Here is a 21,265-nt window from a genome sequence, read left to right as displayed (position 1 = left end):
TCCCCATTGTCTACCTGGCCCAAAACTGCACCTAACCCTTTGAGACTTGCATCAGTGGTGAGAATGGTTCTTTTAGTCACATCAAATTGGTTCAAATTTGGCATATTGCCTATGACGTTCTTGACACATACAAATGCCTTCTCGCACTCATCAGACCATACAAACTTGCTCCCTTTCTTGAGCAACATCTTTAGTGGCATAACTATACGAGCAGAACCTTGAACAAATTTTGAAAAGTATTCTGCTAGACCTTAAAAGGATCGAACGTCATCCTTGTCAACAGGAGTGGGCGCCTTGACAATTGATTCAGTTAGACTCATCTTGGGTTTAATGCCCACCCTAGATATCACATGTCCTAGATATGCACTGTGTTAACTCTGAATTGACACTTTTCTCTTTTTACAGTAAGGCCATTATCTCTTAGTCTCTCTAAACCTTCTTTGAACTTTACATCATGAGTCAATTCATTTTCTCCAAAAATGAGAATATCATCTTGAAAAAACTACACATTATGAACCCCTTCTAGAACCTTCTTCATCAATCTCTGGAAACAAGCTGCTGCCGATGCTAACCCAAATGGCAACCTTTTGAATCTGAATGCTCCCAGTGGTGTCACAAATTATGTGAGATGTTTGGAGTCCTTGTGCAACCTCACTTGGTAGTAGGCTGCTGACAGATCCATCTCACTGAAAATTATAGCTCCCTTGAGCATGGATAATGTCTCAGCTATATTGGGTAGAGGCTGTTGATCCACCCATATACGTTGGTTCAAATCTCTCAGGTCAACACACATCCTGATCTTAGTGCCATTATCCTTTGGTACCAAAACCACTGGGGCCAACCATTCTGAAGATTCACTTTCCTCAATGACATCCATTCCCTTGAGTTTGTCTAATTCCTGTTCCAATAAACTCAACATGAACTTAGGTACCTTCCTCAATTTATGAACTACATGCATAGCATTATTCTTGAGGATTATCTTGTGTTGGAAATTCTTGAGCACTCAAAGTCGATCCGTAAACACATCAGGGAACTCTCTGACATCTTCTCCATCACCTACATTTCCTACTAACATGACTTGATCAGTGGCATTCAGATTTAATATGATACCCAAATCTTTTTGGTGGCACCAACCCAATAGGTTGTTACCTCTTTTAGCCACATAGGCTTTCCCAACTGTCTCTCGTCCCTTGAAATAGATCCTCATAATGGTGTAGCCAAAGAAGGCAATCTTGGTACCTCCATAGCCTCCTGGATTAATGTCAGGTTTTTTTAATTGTATATCCAATTTCCAAAAGATGCACTCCCAGTTCTTATCTCCCACCAATGTATATTGTGAACCTGAATCTGCAAGAACTCTGGCTTCCTTGCCGTCGATAGTAACCTGGCATTCTGGCATTTTTATATGACCCACATCCACATCATTTCCCTGGATTTCATAGGCATTATCGTGCGATAAGCATAAAACAGCGTGTTGATGCACATCCTGTAATTCAACATTACTGATCTTAAGACACCTGCAAACTTTAATAATGTGTCCCTTTTTTTCCACACCTTTTACATGTTAAGTTCTGAGAAAAACGAGCAAGACTAGTCGAAAAATTAGTTGGATTACCACATCTGTGGCACTTGGTTTTGTAATTGTCTTGTGAGTCTTTAGGTGCCTTTCCTTTCATTCTGTCCTTACTCTGTGTGTTCCTGAATCTTAGCATCTCCACTTGACTGGTAAAATCAAACTCATCCTCTACTACACTGGTCATGTTCACTTCAGTTACATTAGCACTAAGGGGTTTCTCATGCATCTCTCGAACCCAACCAGTGGTGTGTTCCATCCCTTCAACGATATCCACTGCTTCCTTCAAAGTTGGGTTCTTCCCTAGTAGCTTCTCTTGTACTTGTGGATTGTTAATGCAACGCTCCAATTGATCTCTTATCAATGAGTCAGTGAGTTCTCCAAAGTCACATGTGCGTGCCAAGCTTTTTAAAAATGCTATGTAGTTTCCCACTTCTCTGTCTTCCCTTGCCTTCTTGAGAAGAACTGATGTCATTCCATCACTACATTTATTTTTGGCCAAAATGTTTTTCCAACATCATCATAGACATCTAAAAAATATCACGAGGTTCATCTTCAGCTGTTCCTATAGTAATTTCATCAAGGGTTTCATAAATATTACAACCTTCAATTCCTAAATTGTGTAGGAGGACTGCTTGTTTCCTTGCTGGAGAGAATTTATCTCCACCTATGCTATAATATAAGAGTCTAGCATTTTCCTCCATCTCTTCCATGGTAAGATTGGTTCCCCTGCATCATACAGGAACTGTGGAGGTGGTAAAATGCTTCCTGCTGCCATTGCTACTATTCAAACACAATTACTAATATTTAAACATTTAAAATGAATGGTGGCAGTACATTATTTTATCCTGTAGTGGTGGCTGTTAAAAGTTCTTCTTTTTTTTATTCTAATTGTTTTGTACCCACTGGTACATGTAATTCTCTGACGTCGCTTTAAATTCCTATAGTTTTGACAGTCTTTTTACTGTTTTAATGCTTTGTCAAAAATAATTTAACTCACTGGTTAGTGAGCGGAATGCAATTAAAGCTTTACAAAGCTGGTTCCTTTGTCCTGAAGTAGTTGGTTTCCCCTCGGCGCAACTTGTTAAGAAACAGCGCGATGCTCAGTTAATTTTCTAGGCATTTTTATTAAACTTCAAGTTTGTCAGAAATAGCCACCACAACAGAGCCTGCTCCTGCTGCCTTCTTACAAGTCCCCTTGTTGCCTGGTTGGAGATGTACCCAAGAATCCATTAGGTACATCACAGTTAAAATCACACCACAACACAGTTCCATAGTCGACTTAATACTAGGTCAACTCCGCCTCAAATGTCACCAAATAGAATTAAGAACTATTATGCCATAATGATAGTACCTGAATGCATGGGCCATAATCTCTCCATCCCTTCTCCTTGTTTGCACTTGGAAGAAAACTATTCACCAAGCTATTCAGGGCCAACTGCAGTGTTCGGAGAGGTCCAAAAGACACCAGAGGTGAAAGACATTCCCCTGGGAGCACTTTCTAACTCTTCTGTCTCTTGTTCTGTAGGAGCTTGTAGAAAGCCAGTAGTCAATACTACTATTATACAGGAGTGCCCAAAATCCCTCCACCAGTCAGTGGTAAATAATCACCTGTGAATTGCTGTGGAAGTACACATGGAACAAGAGTATGGTGACAGCTTTTTGCCTAATGTGTTACCAGACTGCAGCTCACCCCTTCTGTATGATACATAATTTCTGCCTTCTTATACCCACAATGTAGCCTCATCAAGGACAAGCACTATTGCAAACAAGAAGGCTGAATGTGACTCCTAAGAATTGGATGTGAAGTACTCATACCAGTGGATACCTACCACTTGCCCCTCTGGGCTCATGTGTAAATAGTCCACTGAAGACTGACACTTCTGCAAACATCTGGGTGTCTTTACTCCCAGCAAAGAGTTAGCCCAACTACTAGATATAGTGGCCCCTGTTTTACCATGCAAATCTTTGATATTTGATGAGCAAATCTTGGTGATGCATGAAGTATCTACAGACATTGCAACAATTAATAAGATAATGCAGACAATGGAGGACACAGTAAGGGACTCACTAAAGAACTACTGCACCAAAATCCAAAGTAGCTGATATACCTGAAGTGATTTACTCCACTGTGGCACATTGTAAAAGGAGCTAAATAAAATGTGAGGCATGTAGTCAAGGCCCATGGAACTCAGGGAAGAGCACTTCCTAGATGAAAATAATAGGCACATTTTTGCCATAGACTAGCGCACTCCTACTCTGGCTTTAGCTCATTCCAATAAAGGAATTCTTACTGATGCAACAAATGCCCATAAATCATCCATCCATACATCGGGTTGAGTGGAACAGTTGTCAGAAAATCTTCAAAAACCCACAACAATAAGAAAACAAAGGCCAATGCTTATAGCAAAATGATGACCCACCCAATGAGATAACAGCTGCACTCTTGCAGAGGGAAGCAGATTATTTAACTGCCCATTACACAAATCCACAAACAAGGTTTCTTCCTCCCCTGGCAAATAAAATGGACATAATTACAAACTTGAAGTGCCAGTCTTTATGCCTGGACCATACGCATAACCAACAAATTCCTATGGGCCCTGGGTTGCCTCAAGATCACTCTGCCCAGCAGTTATAGCCTCATCCCATTCCTCAGCAATCCCAAGCTCATCAGACAGACATGTCCACTACCATGCAATGTTCAAACAGCCTGTGGAACTTTCTGAATCTAATCACATGGTGATTATTAATGAGCCCATCAATGCAAACTCCCATTTAAAAGTATAACTTTGACTTTTAAGATTTACTGTGCCCGGTGCTGATAAAGATCTAAGCGAAACAAGCATCTTGTCTGCTACTACTAAACTGAAGGATCCAATGAATTTCTTACACCTACACTCTTTAATCCAGTCTAAAGGACCTCCAAAATCATTGGAGAGCAACAGTAAACTCTGAATTCGGCTTTGATTCAAGAAATGTCCTCCTGCAATAAGATCATGAAAAACACTTTGGGCCCTTGGTTGAGCAGTTCTCAAAATGCACTGTAACTCTCACCACAGTTGTTGATGCATTGAGAGCTATAGCTGAGAAGGCCAGGAGAACCCACATAGGAGACGAAAGGGCTCTAACTTGTAATAATCTGCATAGGCCCCAGGTCTATAACCAACCACCTTTCGATCCCAGTAATTATAGTATTCTATTTACAAGAACATATGTTTTCTAGAAGGCACCATGGTGTATTGATCAGAAGTAACCTTCTAAGGGTCATGAATTCTTTATCTGAGTTAAGAAATGTGACCTCAAATGATCTACTTACCCTTTGGCTTTACTTTTTTAGCTACAAACAATAAAAGAGACACCACCATAACGTGGTGGTCAAACAGAACTCTATTTGAGACAATCTTATCTGTACGTGGTCTACTGGCACACTAGAGAATACTGACCGGAACCATATCCAACCATCTTTGAGGTCCCTACTGAATCAAATTTACACCAATACCAAGGGAAGAACTGTTGTATAGCAGTGCTCATGGAAGCACATGTCCCGCTAATAATAATCTTTGAAAGCAGTTTACAAATATAATAATAAATACCCATTTATCTAGGACCAGCAGTGATTGCCAACTAAATGAAGACGGAAGGATTTGCACCCAATCATTGTTGATAAAGCAGCAAACTTCCAACTAATTTGTCATGTCCACTGGACTACAATGGTCCATTTCAACACTTCCAAACCACCTCCTATAGGAAACACTCTGTCCAGATACCTTATAATCTAGAGAATGTTTAAGCTGAGAGGAAAACCTGAGAATAAAGACTCGGGGACACAGTATTTACAAGGCCCGTGCACTGCTGGAGTGTCACTTTTTTGACTCAACCAAGGGAAGACCCAGACCAATCTGTTCGTCTATCCGCCAAAGGTGCATCGCTGGTTGACCTGAATTCATGGCTGCTCCCACTATATTCTTCTCCACAGCTGGAAATCCTGTTCAGCAGTCCTTCACCAAAGAGGTATACGGCCTCTTGGAACTCTCATTGGCTACAGCCTCAAGCTTCACCCCGATGGAGACGTTTGAGTTCCAAAAAAAGGGACTAAGTCCAAATGTAGAAATCTTCACCATGAGTCTGTCTTTTTTATTACATTTACAAAATCAACAAATAGCAACTTATATTCTTGTATATTTGGCATAGTGTTTGTTTACAAACACTTTTGATATCAACATTCTATACAGTTTCTTCTGAACAGCACTTCAGTATTTAATTACCTTGTTTCAACCCGAGTAAACTTATTTTTGTCTTATGAGTTCATATGACATTTTACCACTGACAATGTTTCTTTCATTTCTATTTTCCATTAACAAAGTACACTCAGCTTGCACATCCTGTTCTGTTTATCCAGTAGACATACTTCTGGCCTATTTACTCACTGATTGAATGCATATGTAAGTGTTCAATTGGGTCCCAGTTATATATCATGTATACAGAACACCCAACATATATTGTTACTCCAGATTCAGTCATCTGCCTCAGGTGTTTTACAAATTCTTACCTGTAAGTTCTGAGAGATGGGCAAGCCCTAAACATATGCATGGGATCAGTGTTATTTAAACAGCACATGAGAAATACACATGCACCACTGCTGGGAACATTCTATGTAAACAAATGTATGCTAGGTATGTCTGATATAAGGCATTAAACTGCAGTTAAACTTTGCATTCCTGGAATTGATTTTGGGTAACTTAAAATCTTACTCCAGTCATTGGATGCTGGTGCATTTCGACAAATCAAGAGAAAACACCAATGACCAAGCGAAGATGCCCCCAACCATATGAATAGGCGACAACGTATTAGGGACTTTTTTAGAGAGTGGCAGTTGGGATGCTCTGTCACAACGTGGCAGGTAACCCGCCTGCTGTATTACAAGTGCATCATGCCCATAAACAACTGTAACATGGTGAACAGGACAACTGTGACATTTTGAGGGAGTGTCTTATCCACCATTGGGTGGTCCGACAGGGATCATCAGCCATGGTGGAAAGTTTGCACACCTTACGAGATAGGACCATGTAGGTCATTGCCATGAAAGGGATAATGTTAACCACCCAGAAAGGGACTGAGACGATAACAAGTAACTCATCAATGATCAAAATAATTCAAGGCACTGAGACTGAGTCAAGCTGATGCTCGCACCCTAAAACGAGAGTGCTGAGGGTTTGGAATGGGAGTCAACCTCCGCACTAAAACATTTACCAAGTCCATCAACACGTCTAAGTTGAAAGGATGCAGACGTGAGACTCAACCCAATCACAGTCACCATCAGGAACTGAAGAGCAACCTCTTTCATGGAGATATGACCTGAGGCCAAATCCAATGGCAGACGCAAAGACTATGGGCCAAATTATGAGTTGCAGGGTACTTGGAAGATTTGTGATTTTACTGTTTCCATGTAGTCTAATTGCCCAATACAGTTAAATTATGAGTGGAACCCCATGAAATGGGGCCATAAAACTATGCAGAATGCCCTGCTATATGTAGTTTCACCACATGCATTTACTACCTGCTCTACACTGTTGGTAAATGTAAGCAGGGCTGGTGCTTGGAATATGGAGTGGGGAGTAGAGGGAGGGAAGGGGAGGTTTTTTAGCAGGGAAAATCACTGTAAACGTCCCCCTCTTAGAAAAATAGCAGCATGAGTCTACTGTAGCCAAAGTCTTGTGTCATTTTTTCAATGTGGTTTTTTGCCCAGAACAATTTGGTTAGATTCTTCCACACCAGTAAATCCAGACCAGGGCCAGTGAAACTGTGAGGCTGTTGAATTAGTATGTACTTGGGTTCCAAAAAGACTTAGGGCCTAATTATGAGTTCGGTGGTCCCACTGCAGGACCGCCAAACTTGCAGGGAGGACGCCACCACCATGGTGGTGGCATGCCCCCCAAGCATGTTACAATGTCCTTGGCAGGCTGAGCGGCTGGAACATTGTAATACGTGTTCCCGCCGGGCTGTCCAGTGGGAACAGTGCTATGATATTGGCTTCAGCTCCCTTAAGGAAGCAGAGGTCAATACCTAACACCCCAGCACCCTTGGAATGCTCACTGTCTGCAAAGCAGACATTGCACATTTCTAAGGTTCACGGCATGGGAGGCCCTGCACTGCCCATGTCAGGGGCATGGGCAGTCATGGGCCCCCCTGTGGCCCCGGCACACCATTACTCCCAGCCTTTCCATGGTGGTTGACTGCCATGATAAGGCTGGCAGTAAGGTAAGTTGTAATCAGCCAGGCATCGCTGAGTTCAGCACTGCCCTGTCTGAGTACAACTTAGACCACTGTCACCCCATTGGGAACAATGTTCCCAACGGGAACAGGGGGCTCCTGGCAGGTTCGCCCAATAGGGTTGTAATGTGGACCCTAAGGAACTGATTACGAGTTTGGCGGAAAGGGCCCTGCCGTCGAAACGGTGTTGGATTCCTCGCCCACCTGGTTGGCGGTCGGCCTGCTGTATTACAATGTTGGCAGGTTACTGAAGGAGAGACCGCCGGAGTCCCGCTGAGTCCAACAGCCATTTGCCAACCGCCTCAATGGCCGCATGGGGAAAAGCAGCTGCCAGAGGGCGGTACAGACAAGGTTTCCGCTGTCCAGATTACAAAGTGCCTTTCAGTCGAACCGACTGTAGCGGGGAGACGGCCTGCTTTGAGACGGCGGAATCGAAGAAAATGTGGTGGAAGCTCACCGATTTCCTTCTTTTCTCTTCAGTCTCTAACGTGGACCCATTTGTCCAGAACCCCCCTTCACAGCAGCAACCATTCCCCAATAAAAATAACCCTGTGGGGGCCAAAATCCAGGTAAATAAGTTTTACACTTTTCTCCGATGGACTGGACTGGGCACATATGGTCCAGACTCCAGCAATGTAAAAGTACTCGTACAAGGTATTTTTTCACATCATGCATATGAGTGCATTTTACACTTATTTAGTGAAACTGCATACACCGGAAAAAATATTTCTTAAATTGTTGACTGCGTCCTGCGCCCATCCCTCACTTTCAGAAACCCTGCTGCTGGCCCAAAGGTGACATCTAAATATGGGAGACGAGAGACCATCGACTCATTGGAGTACTTGGTACTGCCGCCGTGGCAGAATGGCGGTAAGACTGCCAAACTCATAATCAGGCCCTAAAACTCACAGGGTAAGCTTAAACCATGAGTAAATATGGAAAATATGCATGTTCAAGTGAAAGAAATGCCCTGCACCCAGCCATACCTCAGAGAGACATTAATCACCTCCAATTGACACCCCACAGCAGAAGGCAATTAGAGTTGGATTTAAAAGAGTGCGCTATGAAAACCCAATTTTTTAATTAGGGCTGGGTGTAATACTCTTTAGTTTAGTTACTCGCAATTACCACAAAATTACTCAGAATTATGCATAATTACGTGAGAAGTGCAATCCAGCATTAAGAACTATTTTAATAGTGCAAAATTCACGCTTGTGTCCAAAATGGGCCCAAGGATGCATTTTGTGCTACGAAAATAGCACTACATGCTAAACGACATGAACAGCAGTGTGCAACAGCTGGTTGGTCTTTCTTAGTTCTTTGTTCCTTTGCTCCTGCAATAGGATTTTTGCCCAAATTCCTCTTAAATACTCAAGCTGGCCTAATCAGGTAATTTTGCATCACAAGAGTAATGCGTCATTGTTGAAATTACTCTAATTACTCTGGCTTAATTAAAAATTAACATTTCACTAGGCCTAATTTTAAGGTCTTTCCTAAACTATAGAAGATTGGGGGAGGTTTCAAATGCAAGGGACAAGGATGGAAAATGCCCTACAACCAAGGCGACTCCTACAAGTACAAGGTATGGTTAAGAGAACCAACTGAACAAGCAGAAGAAAGATGTCTTTAAGAAGCATAACCAAGATGGAAACAGGAGCCTTCCCACATAGGGAACACTATACTGTGTAAACCGTTTGGAAGCTCACACGATTTTAAATAGGTAGTCAATGGAACTTAAGTAGAATAGGAAATGCATTACCATGACACGGAGCATCATCTTTGCTGCCAGATTCTGAATTGCCCGAAAAGAGTCATCTACATACCTGTTGCAAACAATTACAGTACTGCAATCGAGTTCCTATGGTGGCTGACATGCATAGTTTCTTACAAACGTGGGAAAGTAGTGGGAGAAGAGCACAAATATGACATAAGTGAGTTAGACCTGATGGTCTTCCCCCTCACTTTTTGTCTTGACTCTTCATCTTGTGCTAAATTAGTTTTTGTTGATTTTAGGACCTTGCACACTTTACCATTGTGAAAGTGCTTGTGCTCTCTCCTTCAAAATTATAAAATGTCTTACACCCAATTGGCACAATTAATTATTTTGTAAGTCACTAGTAGAGTGCCACTACATTTTTCCATGGCCTGTATGTTACTAGTGGGCCTCCAGGACTTTGGGCCTAATTACAAGTCTGGCGGACACTAGACCGCCAGACTCGTGCTGTTGATCCTGACTGACGCAGCTTTGATGGTCTGACCGTCAAATTAAGAGTTTGGTGGTCGGACTGCCAAAAGACTTGCTGTCTCCGCCAGGATCAGTAATCCAGATGGGATGACAGCGGTGGTAGCTGCAATCAGCCACGGCAACACTGAAGTCAGAACTGCCGTGCTGATTACAACCTTGTACTCTGCCAGCCTTTTCATGGCGATCTGAAAAGCCCAGCGGAGAACACGTACAGGGAGCCGCAGGGGGACCCTGCATTGCCCATACCAAAGGCATGGGCAGTGCATGGGTCACCCTGCCCAGCACTCTTGAAACGCACACTATCGGCTGTCCAGACAGTTTGCATTTCAAGGGTGCTGGTGCATCCTGCTTGTGGCAGCATTGCCGTCGGCTCAGTTATGAGCTGGGAACAATGCTGCTGCACCTTTCCCACTGGGCTGACCTATGGGAGACCTTGATTTCCGATGGTCAGCCCAGTGAGAAAGTTGTAATGGGGTCAGTGGGGAGATGGCCAGCACCTTAGAGGTCTCCGGCTCAGGAGTTTGGTGGATGGATGTTTCCGTCTGCCAAACTCCAAATGACCCCCCTAGTGTGCTACACACAGCCCTTAAAACATGTTCCAGGCCTGCCGTTGCAGCCTGTATGAATTTTTAAACTGACATTTCTGTCGACAAAATAAACCTTTTGCCAGGCCTAAGCCTTCCTTTTTAAAACTTATAAGTCAACCCTAGTGTAGGCCTTTATCAGCCCATACGGCATAGCTCAGTGCATTTAGAAAAATTTAACATGTACTTTTACTTTTTAAATGTCCTGGTAGGGAAGAGCTCATTTTTGGGCCTGTCTCTCCCATAGGATAATACTGGGTTACCTTATTACTTTTAATAAGTGACAACTTTTGATTGGGAGCAGGTGGGAATGCCATGTTTACTCTCAATAACATTGTCATTTAAAAGTCGGAGTGTGTGTCACAATTCTGAAAATGCCACATTTAGAAAGTTGGCATTTTCTTTTCCTTACCCCTTGGTGCCTGCAGGCTGTATCCTGGGTCACATGACTAGGTGCAGTTGGCCATTGTGTATTCCACCCAGATAGTATTACAAAGAGGGACTAGGTGTGGGCAGGATGGGTCGTCTCTACAGAATGGGTGGAGGAAGAGCTGTCACCTACAACACCTGCACTTTAATAGGGGCTGCCTCCTGTACTCACAAAGAACTTCACACCAGCTGGCTGACCTTCTGTTCTGAGCTTAGGGAAACAACAGGCTCCTGACTGGTGGCTTCATCTGGACCAATACAGCACCATGCATTGCAGTCCCATATCGGCAGCTACTCCAGCACTAACCCAGTGTGACGTCTCTCGATGCAAGTCTCCAGAACACAGCCCCAGACCTGTGGCTTCATTGACACAATGCAGCCTGATGCATCCCGACCCTAGCTTTGCAGCTCGCAATGAGCAGTTTGAACAGCTCTGACCTAGCACAATGCATCTCAACGCAGGATCACGCATCACAGCTCCTATTCGATGGCTACTTGATGCAGTGCGGCCCAGGATGATGTCGACTGGAATTCGCATCTTGATTCCAAGGCTATCAGTGAGGCACACTTGTCTCTGTGCCCGGCCTGTGCCACATCACTGTCAGCCTGAACTTTTGAATTTGAAACGGTTCAGCACAACCAGATAACCGTAATTGCTGCTATTTGCTTTTAACTACTAATTTACCGAAAGTCTTTTAAAGTGCATAACTTCGGATCTTCTGAGACCATTTTTGTCATTTTTATATAATTCTATTGATTAAAATATACTTTGTTTTTCTAAAATGGTTTAGGATTTCTTTTATGTTGTGTTTTCATTTTAATACTGTTTGAGAACTGCATAAATACTTTATACCTTGCCACTGCTGTTGTGCTAAGGCACGAAAGGGTTAAGCACAGGTTCATTTAGTGACTTTTGTCAATCACCCAGACAAGGATTGTGGTTGTACCTTGAGAAGGGTTTGCAACATCCTCACCAATAACCCAATTTCTTCCAAAGTGTTATTTCTATTTTTCTTGGTTTACAATGGAGCCTTGCAATAGGCAAATATGTTTGTCTCGGAGGCAACTGTAGGCTATTATTAACAATGCTGATGAATAGACAGTGCAGTTTAACAAGTAAAACAAATTCAGGATGAGGTAGAGGTGGCAAAGACAGTTCCAAGAATGAAATACATAGAGTGCAACACATTCAGAATGAGTCCGCAAAGACAATTCCCAAAAGGAAATACATAGAAGCTTCAGAAAGGAAAGACATGATAAAACACATTTACAATACATTTGGAATTTCAGTACACATTTCCAGTTCAGGAAAAGGGCCTGTTTGACCAATATCAGTCTACCGACCCTGATTCCTTAATCTTGCACCAGACAATTAAAAAGATAATGCGAAAAGCCTGTTCAAACATCAACAAGACTGTTTTTCCTCTCATCCTATCTCAGGGCTACCCTTTGAAGAATTTTGAGAATGACTTTATACCTGCCATTAAAGTAGGTGTTTTGCTTGCAAATGAGATGCATCAATTATTTGCGATGCCTGATGAATTTGAGCCTGCAGAGCAGGTTTATGAGAAAGTCAAAGGTAATCCTAAAAGATGCAGTAAATAATGTCAACCGGCATGCGTCCTTCTAGGATCACTGACAGAATATCGAGTTGACAGAATATCATGTAGAAATATTAAGGATCAAAATATCAAGGCGGTAAATGCAAATACGTAAGTATAGATTTACTGTTCTTCTGTTGGTAAGTACAAATATATTGAAAAAATATATCACTGACAATAATATTGTTAAAAAACATACAAAAATATTGAATTTGTATACAGTTTAAAGTAAGAAATGTTAAATATTATAATATTTAAATTTAATATAATGAAAACGTAATTAATATACACTAATATTTGATACTAAATATACATATGCTATATTTATATACAGCAAGAGAGGAAGATATATTAAAAAGTACACAGAAAATGCATACATGATTTAAAAAACAACAGAAATATAAACAATTTCATAACTAAATATAGTAATTATTTACTCAATATAGACAATATTAAAAATGTAAACCCTCAAAAACACATTTACTAAAAATAATATAGACATTAAAACATTTAAAATTAAAACAAATATTATAAATTATAAACCATAAACAAATAATTATATAAATGTAATTTAATCAATACTAGGAAAAGTGTTGGACTGTATCGGCTATAGTATTAGAACTCTAGTTTATGCAACAGTAGTGAAAGTGTTCAACTTCTGAGAGGTTACATTTACTATACCTACTCCAAAATAAGCAACAATAGGCGAAGTGTTGGACTTCAGAGAGAAGGAATTTACTATTCCTACTCCAGTCTAAGCAACAGCAGGGAAAGTGTTTGACTTAAACAGGTTTACATACATGAATACAAATCCTAATAATTTATTTGAAAAAGTGAACACTTAATACAAAGCATTATATATATATATATATATATACATATATATATTTACAAAATACATTATATATCATACTATAATAATATCACCTTCACTCACTACAAAGAAATAACATGATTATAAAATCATTACTTATTTCATTTCATTAATGCAAAACAAATTCCGTCTAAGTAACTAGCATCATCTCAGAAATATTAAATAAACAACATTTCTAAAACAAATTAATAAATATAAAAACATTATACATAATTAATGATCATTTGATACATTACTTATAAATATCAATTGATATGATTGATTGTTTTATTTTCTTCACAACCTACTCACCTAAACAACTGACACAGAAGTAAGAAATACATGTTTAATAAGCATGGAAAAACTAAAGTGCACACTAAAATAAAACAAATATTACAATTACAAAATAATTAATACATTTAATAATATGCATAATTAATAATCAAATCATATTTAATTTAAAAAAAAATTAAAAATCATTTAATGTAATTCAACTTCCCACTTACTCCCACACAAAACCCAGCAACCAAAATATAACTCACATGAATATTTCTTAAACTTCTTACATAGTTAACAATTTTTAATAATGAATGAATAACATCATTTTTTTATAACTTAATGAACTTCCTGCCCTATACCCTTACAAATGCAACAACCAGCTACTAAAGTATAACCTAAATAAATCTGTATTAAACTATTTATTAAACTATTTATATCATTAGCAATCAATTAAATAATTAACAATCAAAATCTAATTTAAAATTGTACATGATCTTATTAGCTTTCCGCTTTATGCCCCTACAAGCCCACCAACCTGATATGTAAATATAATTTTCTATCACCAGCAATAAGACCAAAATAAAATGTTCATTCTCAATTTTAAATTGAAAGTATAACACTTTAAAAACGTTACATAATTAAGAATCAATTTAAATCATTAACAATAAATAACACATATTTCTAATTTAAATAACTTTCCACCCAGCCCTGTCCCTGTACAGACCCAAAAACCTGCTATGACACTATAATTTAATAACATTAAAAAAAAATAACTGACTTAAAATTACAAACTACAATTTTGTTAAAATAATAATTATACCAACCACACCAATACCTAAAATTCATATATTACTCACAAATGTATTAAAATATTAAAAAAAACTATGGGCCTGATTACAACTTTGGTAGAGGGGGTTAATCCGTCCCAAATGTAACGGACATCCCGCCCGCCGTATTACGAGTCCATTATATCCTATGGAACTCGTAATACGGTGGGCGGGATATCCGTCACATTTGGGACGGATTAACCCTCTCCTCCAAAGTTGTAATCAGGCCCTATATTTTTTACAACTATATTACTGATAACAATATTAAAAACAACTAGATACTTGAAAAAGATATTACTTACCTTAAAAATGATATTCTTGACAATGATACTCTGTACCACAGTATTTTTGTATCGCAATATATTTTTTTATGATATTTATGTGCGCCTATAATTTGAACTCAATATTTTCTTCATACACCTAAATAAGGCAATACTGCTCATCTCAAGACCCTTAGAGTGACAGCAAGCCAAACTAATAGCAGGGCATCATGCTAACACACAAACACACATTGTGTTGCCCTACGGGGTCTGCCACATGGCCCTCTGTATCCAATTTCAATCTAAGTTACAAGAAGACTGGCCATGTTGTAGGCCCTGCCCTATCAGTAGGACCATGAGTGTGACCAGTGGACAATGAAAGAAGAGTGCTAATAGTAGCATAAGCAGTGACCAGTGTAGACCCACTGAAGTGCTGGACTGAAGGATTGAGTATGAATATGTGTTAGTTGATTACATGATCAGCCCAAGAGCTAAGGTGAGCAGGGTATATCCACAGCAGAGAAAAAGTTGACCATCATCTGCATTCATTTATTTGTGGTCTGTCTATCCTTGTATCTCTCCCTAATAAACTGTTGATTCCTGGAAGCTGTGCCTCATGTCAAGGACCACCAAGAGCTTACTCTACGCCACCATCATAAGAGTTTCAGCTCTGCCATAGTTGAATCGGTTTATGGGCATAATAGATGATAATGGTTATTCTTGACTTTGTTGGGCATTCGTGTTGCAGTTGTTGCATACTAGCAGCCATCACTGACATAGTAAGAGCATGACTGGCCTTCTTTAAGCCATCCCTCACATAATGGTGGCCACCTCCTGCATAACAAAGGAATCAATGATATATGATGGCCATCCTGACCGTTATGGTGTCTAGCCTTGGCACAATAGTGGCCCTGGTATAGGAGTTGGCATTATTGGCATAATACAAGCATCCTTGGTGTTATGGCAACCATCCATGACCTATGATTGTAATACTTGGGCTTTCAAAACAGAGTCTCACCATGTGAGCCATTTGTGCAAGTGGGTAAAATGTATGTTTTTTTTTAGAATAGGTTTTTGCTTTGTGAAATAGAGCTTCTTTGTCCAACTTAAAGTGGCATTTGATGGACAAAATAAGTGAATTTTCAGGAACGGGTATTCTGCTGAAGACAAAAGGTTGCAATTCCAAAACATGTTTAGAATTATTGCTGTGGGTATGTCCATTGTGCCATATGGCCTGTGATGATTTGAATGTTACTTCATTATTCACAATGATGCATTTAATATTGATAAACCATTTTCCTGGCATTTTTGCTGGTAGCCTCACCTGGAATGCTTGAAGGGTCACTGCTGATAATTCTACATGGGGTGGTCATAGCGTAATCTTAACTCAACTTGTCACTATTTTACAGTGATAAGATTTGCTAGTAGCTCAGGAGGAATTTACTTGAGCAGAAGAACCTCTCACTACAGAAAAAGTTGGAGACCGACCCCGATCAGGATGCATCAATATGCTGATGATAGCCAACTGTACCCTAAAAATATCCTCAATTAATGACATACAGAGACTCAAATCCCCTCCCCAAGCTGATCCAATTTTGGATGTTAACTAACTTCCTGAAGCTAAATTCAGAGTAACTGAACTTCTGATTGCCAACATTCCCAGATTCAATACTGGATCTCCATCTTCAACCTACCTGCCTTCAGACCCCAGCTGAAAGACAAAGCAAAATCTCTGGGAGCCTCTGTTGTCACAACTCTCATTCAAGCAACACATCACTAGGAAAGTTTGTTCCAACTCTACCTCTGAAAAAATAAAGGCATTTCTCAACTTCTAAACAACTATACAAGCCTTAATCCATTCCCAGTTGGCCAGAGGCAAAACCGTGCTCAGAACTCTAACTCCTCAAATGTATCCTACATGCAGCTACAGAGCTCATCACAGGCTTGAAGAAATTCACCGTCATCAATTGTACATTACAAGACTTAAATTGGCCCCTCTTCCAGCCTCGAACATCTTCAAAACCAGCTATATCACATTTAAAGCCATCAATGCTAACACCCCAATTTATTTGGAAAACTAGCCATGTTCTTGGGGGGGAGGTTGCAACACCATACCGAGAGCCTGGACATTGGTACCTGAAAAAAAAGTAAAAAACCACAGAAGGCAAGTCTTCTCAGTTCATGGTATCAAGATCTGGGGCGGCATTTTTACCCACATCAGATAACAACCACATCATCGTTTTTTCAAAGGTCTATTGCAAGAGTGTTGTTTTGCACAGAAAAGTAAAGTAAGCCAGCAAAAAGGAGATAGTCGAGTTAAGTGAAATAATTCAAAACAACAGAAGCGTGTTTCAACTGTTATGTATGTGGACTTCCCTACATAGCCTGTTCAACAACTGAAACAATATTTTCAGTCATAGAGCATAAGGAACAGCCATCAATTACTAATATGTGATGACCAAATGCTTTCCTATGATTTTCTTATCAAATGTTGAGATTGCCAATGTAATTCTATGAGAAGAGCACGGAGAATAAAATTCAGCAAAATTATTTCTTAAATTGCACATTTAATTTGATACCGAAATAACAGGATCACCTTAAATCAGCAAAACTAAAGCACATGTGACTTCTTCCATCCATATGCCAAGGTGCTAAGGGCCAGATGTAGGAAAGAAGCAAATTGCGACTTGCAATTTGCGAGTCCGTGCGACTCGCAAATTGCAAGTCGCAAGTTGGGATGCAGAAAGGTGTCTCAGACACCTTCTGCGAGTCGCTATGGGGTCGCAAAGACCCACCTCATGAATATTAATGAGGTGGGTCGCAATTTGCGCCCCCATAGCGACTCTGGGCACTCACGGGGATGGAGGCCTGCTGGGAAAAGCAGACGTCCATGTCCGTGACTGCTTTTAAATAAAGCAGTTTTTTTTTCCAAGTGTAGCCCATTTCCTTAAAGGAAAACGAGCTGCACTTAGAAAAAAAAAAAACGAAACCTTTAGTTTCGGATTTTTTCAGGGCAGGTAGTGGTCCCTTGGACCACTGTTTGCGAGTGGGTTACCATCCACTTCAAGTGGATGGTAACTGCGACTCCATTTGCATACCACTGCGACTCGCAAATAGGAAGGGAACACCCCTTCCTATTTGCGACTCGGAAATGCATTTTGCGAGTCGGTTCCGACTTGCAAAATGCATTTCTACATAGCAAACACAAATTTGCGACTCGCAAACGGCGATTTTCACCGTTTGCGACTCGCAAATTGTTTGCTACATCTGGCCCTAAGTCTCTTTGCAGCCATCAGAACATTGCATTCTGGGACATGCGGTTTTGGGTTTACTACTATAAGAATAAGGGCCTAATTGAGAGTCTGGCGGATGGAGTTACTCCGCTACAGACGTGACGGATATCCCATTTGTTGTTTTACAATCCACATGTATCCTATGGGAATAGTAAAATGGTGTAACGGATATCTATTGTATTTGAGTAACCTGTCCTCCAAACTAAATCAGGTCATGTGTTTGCAAAATGCTTCTGTCACACATGGAGCTTATTAACATGTTGTACTTAAATTGTGCACCACAATGCACCCCCAGTACACATTAATCAGGATCTTCTTAGTACATCACATCACATCATTCGGTGCTCCTCTCATGCACAAAAGCCCAGGGATCCCTTTATGAAACCCAGTTACCATTGATGCCCACACATGGTGCGCCCACGTGACACAAAATGCAGGGCTCCCCTGAGGCTCATCACTCAGTGCTCCTCAGAGGTGTCACATCCCGCAGCTCCCCACTCTGTCCCTGCGGCACAACCTGCAGTGCTTTGCTGATGTGCTTCTTTAGCTGCATAGTTATGTAGGATTACTTACAGCTGTTGGTCTACGTGCATTGACCCCTGTAAATGTGCTTGCTCATGTATATGGTTAAATAAATGTATGTCATTCAGTGTCGGACTGGCTTAGAGCACTCAGGCTGTGCCCGGCAGGTTGGTCTGGACAGTCAGTGTTTGTTTGTTTTTTGAGGGTGTTTGTGGTTCTGATTTAAGGTCGGCTGGGCCGGTTTTTGATTAACATGATTTTAAAAGAAACACTGGCTGCAGAAAGCTCAAATCCATGCAATCTTTCATACCTTGCAAAACACTTATACAGCATGACTTCACAAGCGCAAAACTGCCCCAATTTGCAAACCTGGGCCAATTTTTTTAGCTATCTAATTCAGTAACAGGGGCCACTTTTATTTTGGTCTCTGGGTCTATTTTTTATTCCAGGCCGACCCTGATGCCAGTTGAACTTTAAAAAAATGGTTGTACGTGAGTTAGTCTCTGGACGGGTGCCTGCTGTGTATGTACGTGTGTAATAGGCCTCTCTGCATTAACAACCCAAACAATGAACATATTTTCTTTGTCAGTTCTTGTCCTCAAAAACAGCCTTTTGACGTGAATGATGGATACATGAATTAATGAGTTATTTAATCTTGTCTGTTTATTGCCTCCCCAGGTGTGCCTACATTTCCGGTATCGCAGCTGGTGCTACCCAGACGTTCCATTGCCAGGGGTTGGTCGGTCGTTATGTGAACGTCATTATACGAGGGCGAAGGGAGTCCCTCACGCTTTGTGAAGTGCAGGTCTTTGCTGAACCAGAATCCCACAATCCTGACAAATAAAGGCATTTCATCGAATTCCTATTAGCTATATTCATTAAAAATGACACATTAAATTGAGTATTCGAGAACTAATACATGAATGTAGTAAATACACATCAATTGTTCTGCAATTGCTGAAAAACGAACTGCCAATTTAAATTACCACACCAAAGCATTTTTATTAATTTCTATATTCCTCATTCTTGTTCATTTGATTGAAAAATATTTTGAAATGTTGAAATGTTTCTTTCAGTTCAATTCAATAAATATATAATTGTAAGAGGTTTTTATTTTGTTAGATGATTTTTGTATTGTAACCACAATCTGGAAAATGCAATTGTTAGAAAGCTGACACCAAAACACTACTTTTTCAATGCTTTGAGGGATTGTATCAATGTTAAGTCAACAAAATTGCAACCATTTTTGTTGTCCTGTATGCCACTTGTGAGAAAATGCCCCTTTATATGGGCTCACCCCCTTTTGTTGCTCAGTTTCATTGCTAGTATTTAGACTGTGCAATCTGGGACACTGCTATCCAGTGCTTGTAGTCTGACCCCTAAAATGTGTCAAATTGGCTAAACCTTTGTTGGTATATTTAACTCTCCTGAAAGACCATAGTATATGCTGCTCAAAATCCACACATGACACAGAAATTTAAGTGCCACCTATGGCATACAGCTCCACTTTCTCATCCACTAACCTGACAAACCAAACATGACTCTGGGCTTACTACTGCAGCTTGGCTACTGAAGTTAAAAAAACTGGATCCCAACCCATCAAAGTATACTTTTTTGACAGGATAAACACTTCCTGTTCTAATGTTAATAGGTCACCCTGTGTAGACCTTTTAGCCTTTAAGCCCACAAGGCAGGGTGGATAATATTTCGAAGTAGCACATGTAGAATGACTTGCACTCAAAAACTCTTTTCACTGTAGGAAGGCTGGGTGCCGCATAGGAAAACACTGGGAAATAATATTATATGTTAATTCTGCTATCTCCAGTTAGGGACCAGCTAGAAAAATGATTGAACAACTATACATACGTATGTTTAGCAAAATATATATGTTGACTATAAATGGATGTTTGGTAATGGTGCAAACTATATGGTCATTTTGAATCAAGGTTTCTAATAAGACATGTTTTTTAAGTCAACAATCTATTGGTTTATGTAACACTGCACACCATTGCTTACAATCACTGCACCGTCCACTTAGAGCACCTACTCTTTTGTTTTCTGTGAAAGGTGTATGTACTTTATTAAAGATACCATCGATGTATTTATATGCTTAATGACTGCACATATATGTGCATGTCAGTATGTGTATAACTATTAGCCAGTTGATCTTTTATAAACTATAATCGTTTACTAGACTACTTCCATATTGTTGCCTAGTAAGCACAGGCCGTTAGCTTCCACTGAGGGAGCCACTGTTCAGTTTGTTATATACTTACCCAGGTTCCAAGGGACACCAGGTTTCCCTGTACTTTATTTATAATTTACTTTGCAGTTTTTTAACTGTGAGGGTGTTTAAAAATTTCTAAACGATTTCTTCTAAGATAATATGTCAGAAAAGGAGACATTGTCCTACACTGTAGACCATATTGATAAACCTCTTAAAGGTCCTTTTGTAGGCACAATACCAACTTTAGTAGAGGAGGCATTTCAGTCTAAAATAGATGAACTTGAGAAACTCAAGAAAAAGTT

The 21,265-nt window shown here is 40.2% G+C and overlaps 1 protein-coding gene across 1 annotated transcript in view; it reads left to right on the top strand.

Moving 5' to 3' along the window:
• The window catches only part of LOC138296998 (fucolectin-like), a 115,518-nt gene that overhangs the window by 13,340 nt on the left and 80,913 nt on the right, over nt 1-21,265 (top strand). The window contains exon 2 of the mRNA XM_069236513.1: nt 19,415-19,565. Within this exon, the coding sequence (XP_069092614.1) occupies nt 19,415-19,565 (151 nt within the window). The remainder of the gene's footprint in view (nt 1-19,414; nt 19,566-21,265) is intronic.

This window comes from Pleurodeles waltl, chromosome 5 (assembly GCF_031143425.1).
Source record: "Pleurodeles waltl isolate 20211129_DDA chromosome 5, aPleWal1.hap1.20221129, whole genome shotgun sequence".
Classification (NCBI taxonomy): domain Eukaryota; kingdom Metazoa; phylum Chordata; class Amphibia; order Caudata; family Salamandridae; genus Pleurodeles; species Pleurodeles waltl.
The sequence above is the reverse complement of the archived record's forward strand: the minus strand, read 5'-3'. Positions and strand labels throughout refer to the sequence as shown.